This window comes from Eimeria tenella, genomic scaffold, assembly GCF_000499545.2.
Source record: "Eimeria tenella Houghton genomic scaffold, Eth_scaff506, whole genome shotgun sequence".
Classification (NCBI taxonomy): domain Eukaryota; phylum Apicomplexa; class Conoidasida; order Eucoccidiorida; family Eimeriidae; genus Eimeria; species Eimeria tenella.
The window spans coordinates 1-6,183 of NW_013545647.1; the positions used below are offsets into that span (position 1 = coordinate 1).

Consider the following 6,183-nt stretch of genomic DNA (forward strand, 5'->3'; position numbering starts at 1 on the left):
AGGGGAGCAGCAGCTGGAGGCCCCCGGCAGCAGCAGCTGCAGCTGAGTTATGGAGGCCCCCGAAGTCCCCAAAGAGTTGGAAAGCACCGGCAAAGAACCCTCGCAGGACCCAGGGGGGCCCCTCTTGCACCCCACAACATAAGTTTTGTGGCCATCCGAAGGAGCAGCAAACCAGCAGCGCGACTGCACAGCCAGCAGCTCCAGCGCGTCCAGAGAGGGGAACGCAAACCTGGGCTCCTGCGCCAGCAGCGCCTCCTCCGCGGCCCTGCTGTTGCTGCTGCTGCCGCTGCTGCTGCTTTGCGGGCAGCCCTCGTCGCCCTGCTGCAAGTAGTCGACAGTCTCCATGAGAGTCAGAAGGAACTCCAAAAGACAAGTCAAAGTGCTCCCGTGGAGGGCCAGCAGCAAAAGACCATCTAGGGCCTGGGCCACAGCTTCCAGGGCCAGTGTTTCTTTAATGTTTGAAGACTCCTCCAGGGCCTCGCGGCCACTACTGTGTTGCTCTTCGAGCTGCAGCGCGCCTCTGCGCGCCGGTTGCAGCAGCAGCTGCTGCTGCTGCTGCTGCTGCACGCGCGGCCGCGCCTGCCGGCGAGCCACCTGCAGCAGCGTGCGCAGCAAACTCCCCATTTCGCAGTAAGCAGCAGAACCCCTGCAGTAGCTGGGCCCCTGGAGGGCCTCCGCAGCTTCGGCAGCCCCAGGGGCCTGGCAGGGGCCCCCGAAGGCTTGGGGGAGGCCCCTGAGGAGCCTGCCCTTTGCCCCCCGGAGGCAGTCGACTAAGTGCCCGGGCTGCAGCAGCTGCTGCTGCAGCTGCTGCTGGAGCTGCTGCTCCAGCGTCTGCCAGGCCCACAGCGGGCGCCGCCCCTGGGTTCCCGGCTGCTGCCCCACACTCTCCACCAACAAGTCCCAAGCACTTGCTGCTGCTTCTCCGGGCCTTTCGAAGCTTCTCTGGCTCTCCTGGGGACCCCAAAGGGCACCCAAAGACCCCGAAAAGGCCGGCGACTCGTCCGCCAGGGCCCAGGCCCCCAGCCCCCCTTCTGCTGCTTCTTTGCTGCTTTCTCTGCTGCTCTCCAGAGACCCCAGCGACGCTGCTGCCCCGAAAATGCTGCTGAGCCGCTGCTGCAGAGGCAGCAGCGCCCGCGGCACCGCGCAGGCAGGCACGGGGGCCCCCGTTTTGCCCACTGACGCAGCCAGGCAGTCCTCGAGGATGGGGGGGGAGCCCCCTGCTGCTGCTACTGCTGCTGCTGCTGCTGCTGTCTCGGGAGAAGCCCCAGCTGCAAGGAACTTGGAAGCGATTGCGGCAGCGCCCTGCTCAGGAATCAGCAGAGGCTGCGGAGAAAGCCATTCAAGGAACAAGGCGCCTGGGTCATCAGGCGCATCGGCTGCTGTTGCTGCTGCTGCCGCCGTTGCCGCTGCTGCTGTTGCTGCTGCTGCTGCTGCTTCAGCTGGCGAAGACGGCGGCTGCCGTCTGCTGGAGACTTCGGGGGGCCTCCCCTCCCCCAAGGGGCCCCTTGAGCGCAACAAAATGCTCCGCAGCTGCCTCTCTCTCCCCACGAAAAGCCGCAGCAGTCTTTGCAAGTCTGCGGGCTCTGCGAGAGGCTGGGAGAGGATCTGTGGGCCTTCTCGTGGGGCGCCGCCGGGGTAGCGCACAGGTTGCTGCTGCTGCTGCTGCTGCTGCTGGGCCAAGGCCTCGGGGCTGCCGTCTTGGCCTTCCAAGTTCGGCGAAGCCCGCGGCCGAGAAGAAACCCACTGGGCCTCCGAAACAGCCCCAGAGGCATCTCCATCCCCAAAGCTAGGCAGCCTCAGGGGCCCCAGGGGGCCCCTGGGGGCCCCTTCGGCGTGCCCAGGCAAAGGGCCGCAGCAGCTCAGACGCTCGTGACTCGGGGAGGGCCAGGATGAGCCGCGCAAAGAACAAGAAGACACACTCGACACCAACAGACGGGACAGACAAAAGCAGACATGAGTCTCCGCTACCATCTCCACTCCTGAGAGCCCCAGAGGCAACTGCAGCAGCTCCCCCTGGGCCCCCCCGTGCCTCTGGAGGCCCCCGGAGAGGGTCTCGAGTCTGCTGGCTGGGGCCGCGAAGTCCCCAGGGGCTCCCGTCAGCTCCTGCTCGTAACAAGCCAAGGGGGCCCCACGAGGCCCCGGAAGACCCTCAGCTTGGGGGCCCCCGGGGGGCCTCCAGGGGGCCCCTTGGCTGCTGGAAAACCGAGCCCGCTGCCTCCGGCGCTGCTGCATTTCGCTGACTCTTCGCCGGTACCCCCGGAGGATCCGAGAGGCCCCCTCCAAGACTGCAGCCTCAGCCTCCCCCGATAGGGGCCCCAGGGCCCTTGTGCGTCCCAAGAGGGTATAGCAGCTGAAGTCCTGCATTCCCAGGTAGAAGGGGCCCTCGGAGAGGGTCTGGGGCCCCGCAGGGGGCCCACGGACACCCCCGAATCCCGGGGGGCCCCTGCAAGAAGCCCCGGCGGGGGCCCCTCGGGGCCCCCCGCGAGGAGCCCCATGCAGAGGTCGAGACTCGCCCTCCACTCCACCAGCAGCAGAAGGGCTTTTGTAACCAACAGGGGGGCCCCCGGGGTCCATTGTGAAGCAGCAGCGAAGAGGTGCTCGGCCGGACTCTGCGCTGCTCAGCTGCGCTGCAGGAGCTGCTGGGGAGGGGGAGCGCCGGGCTCTTGACTAAAAGCTGAGGGGCCGCAGCAGAGGCAGCGCTGCAGCCATCCCTAAGTGTGAAGGTGGCTCTGTACAGGGGCCCCCGTGGGTCGGCTCCAGCAGTTGGTGGAGGAATCTGCCAGAATCTGGCGCTCCGCGGGGGCAGTTTCGAGAAAAAAGAAAAGACAAAGTTGGTAGACAACGCAGAAAGTCAAAGAGGCGCTGCTGAGGGACTTATTTTGCAGGGAGAGGACGTTTCGCACGGAGGCGCAAAGACGCAGCCACCGAGCGCCGCCGTGGGGGTCGCGGTTTGGGGCTGTCAGCGGCAAAAAATTCGAGCAGATGAGTAGCCAGAATAAAGTGAGACGCTTTGAAGTAGAAAGAACCACATACGGTGGAAGAGAGGCGCAGGTTTAGCTGCGGAAGGCAGCGGAAGTGCAGCAGCAGCGACCGCTGTGCAGATTCAAGTTGAATGTGAAGGCGTCCGCGGGCTCCGGCTGCGGCAAAGGCTCTCGATGAGTTTTTAAAGTATTTCTTTCGCATTTAATGGAACTAAAAGGGTTGTGTTGGGGCCAAAACGGTTTGAGCGCGAGGGTGGACGCCGCGGGCGCTCAGCTGCGGAACCTGAAGGCGGCGAGTGTCACGAGGCGGCCGTGGACTTGTGGAATGTTTCCTTATATGCTCTTTCATCCGTTGACAGAATAAAACCCGAAAAAACCAAAAGGGGCGCCAACGACAACAGACAGAGAGCGCCGGTTTCCACTCGATGCCGCGGCTCTGCTGGCCAGTCCACCCCGACCGGTGGTGCGCTGCAGCCTGCAGCGTTGCCTAGCTAGACACTTTGTAGGCTTCCTCTCGTTCCTAGTTTCGCAGTAGCTTAGATACAATCTGAACTCTTTTTTGGTCTTTGTTTGTTCGCAAATACCCCCTTATTCGCCCAGGATCCGCCTGCCTGTGTGGGGCTGCGGCCCTACGGGCAGACACTGCCGGCAGCTGGCCCAGTACCTCTCTCGCTTCACTGAAAAGCAACTTCTTTTCTGTTTCTCTCCCCGCAAATACTCCGCGTGGTGCTTCTTTTCTTTTGTACGATCTCATTCTGATGCAGCTTTCTGCGCTTCCCGCTCGCCTCCCTGCACAGACACATCCACCCGAAGTCCTCAAGGCTAGACAGCTTCAGCAAGCCCACGGCCGCAGCGAGTTTCCATACAGTTCCAGCCCTTTACGCCCATCCAGCTCAGACTTTGGGGCCCTGCCAGTGCCTGTGGGCTGCAGCTAACTGCCTCGGCTGCTGCAGTTAGTCGGCCGCGGCGGCGCAGCTGCCTGGGGGGCGTTGCACCACCTGTGGCTGCTGCTGCTGCTTCTGCTGGTGCTTCTGCTGCTGCAGCTGCTGCTGCTGAAGCTGCGCAAAACAGGACCACAGCCACGCCCAAAATGCTGCCAGTGCAGCAGGCGAAGCTGCAGGGAGTGCCAGTTTGAAATAGCTCCCTGTTTGCTGCCGCGAAAGCCCGTCAGGGCTGTTGCTGCAGCAGCAGCCAAAAGCCACAGGGCTGCGGCCTTTGTCTCTGGCCCCTAAATGCTGCAACAGCTGCTCTGGGGCAGCAGAAGCAGAGGGGCTGGCACCAGCAGCTGACTGCTGCTGCAGCAGCAAAGCAAATCACTGTAGCTAGAGAAAGCCCAGGGAGGGTTGTTTTACGAAAATTGTTATCTCAGAGAAGCGCAAAGAGAGCACAGCATAGAGGTAAAGAACTAGTTAAGAGGTTTAGTTTCTTTTTGATGAAAATAAAACACTTTCGGGAAAATGAAAGGTCTTTTAGAAAATGAAAGGTCTTTAAAAGCTCCTCTGCAGCATTGATCTGCTAAGGGCCAGCCAGCTGCAGCAAAAGGCTGCTGCCTCAGCTGGAAGCAAAGCGACAAAAGCCCTGACTTTATGGCTGCTACCGTGTCTTTGGAAAGGAAATAAAACTCGGAAATGCATGCATGCAAACCCAGGAGTTGGGAGAGCCTGCATGCATGCTCTCCTGTATTTAAAATATAACTATATTCTCCTTCTACTCCGGCTTAATCTGCTGCTTTCTACAATAGTTGGGGCTTTCAGGCCCGTGTATGCATGCAGCAGCAAACCCAAGCCCCTGGTCTTAAGTTTCCTTCTGCTGATCTCCTGCACAGGAATGTAGCAGCAGCAACGCCAGCAGCTAAGTTCCGGCTAAAACTGAAGCTTGGGGCTGCATGCACAGCCCCAAGAGCTGCTGCAGCTCCCCGGCAGGAGCCCTCTGCCTAGCACCAATGTAGCCTCCCGTTGCCGCTCCTGCTGCTGTTGCCGTTGATCCTGCTGCCGCTGCTGCTGGGAATCCCCCAAGCCCTTCTGCGTGCACTGGCGGGCACCGCAGTGAGTACAAACTTGCTGGAAGAGAACAGAAAAACCGCTGAACTGAAGAGGGCTGGTGCTGCGTGTCTGCCGCAGGCCTTCTTGCTGCTGCTCCTGCTGCTGCTGCTGCTGCTGCTGGCAGCAAACGTGGCGGGGTCCCAATGCTTCCTCAGGACCTCAGGCTGCCAATATTTAAAGAAGCTGCAGCACGTGGTCCTAAGAAAAGGCCTCAAGGCTAGCCGGGGGCTCAGCAGCGCAGCTGCACGTGGGTCTACATAAGCCCTCGCTAAACCCTAGATAAACACTTTCTTTGGTGCAGCTCATTCCAAACCTCTTCCTCAGAGTTTTTGCTTCTTTTCTTCAATTTTTTTGCAAAATTGATTAGACTTATGTCCTCAAATATCCCTCCAAAGCCAGTTTGGCCGCTGCGCTGGCCCGTCCCTAAACCCTAGACTAACCCTCCCTAAACCCTAGATAAACCCTCCTAAACCCTGGTTAAAACATCCTTAAACTCTAGGTAAACCCTCCATAGACCCTAAATAAACCCTCTCTAAAACCTAGCTAAATCCTAGATAAACCCTAGGTTGACTCTCCGCTAAACCTATATAAACACTTCCTATCCCCTAGATGAACCCTGAACAAACCCTCCCACAACCCTAAATAAACCCTAGAGAAAACCTCCTAAAGTGAGGTGAAGCATCCCATAACCCTGGACAAGCCCCGGACAAGCCCTGCCTAGCCCTCGCTAAACCCTAGATTAGCGTTTCCTAAACCCTCGCTAAACCCTAGATAAGTCCTTTAAAAGTCTGTACAAAAACTTTAAGTCTGACCCTGTGGAGGCCAGAAAGGCCACAGAGTTTCGCCTGCGTTTGCTGCCTTGAAAAGAGCATTGTGGCTTCGCATGTAAAGTGCTGCAGCTGTTGCGGAGCTGCTGCAGGGATTCAATTTGCTGCTGCAGCAGCAGCAAACGGGGGCACTGCCAGCAAAAGTAGTGTGAAAGGGCTGCTGCAGAAGGCAAGACTCAGCCTGAGCTCGCAAGAATCGTCCGACACTGCTGCTGCTGCTGCGGCTGCTGCTGCTGCCGCTGCTGCCGCTGCTATTGCTGCAGCTGGATGCACCTACGGTCAGGCAACGGGCAGCAACATCCTAGAAGGCAACAGCTTGTTCTCAGAAGAGAG

The 6,183-nt window shown here is 59.8% G+C and overlaps 1 protein-coding gene across 1 annotated transcript; it reads right to left on the reverse strand.

Annotated features, from left to right (window-relative positions):
* Positions 1-47: 47 nt before the first annotated feature.
* Positions 48-2,574, reverse strand: ETH_00017435 (uncharacterized protein; the record flags this gene model as incomplete). Its single annotated transcript, XM_013380300.1, is given in 2 exon segments — positions 48-99; positions 110-2,574. 2 exon segments carry the CDS (start codon positions 2,572-2,574, stop codon positions 48-50), a joined length of 2,517 nt encoding a protein of 838 aa, XP_013235754.1.
* Between the last annotated feature and the right edge of the window lie 3,609 nt (positions 2,575-6,183).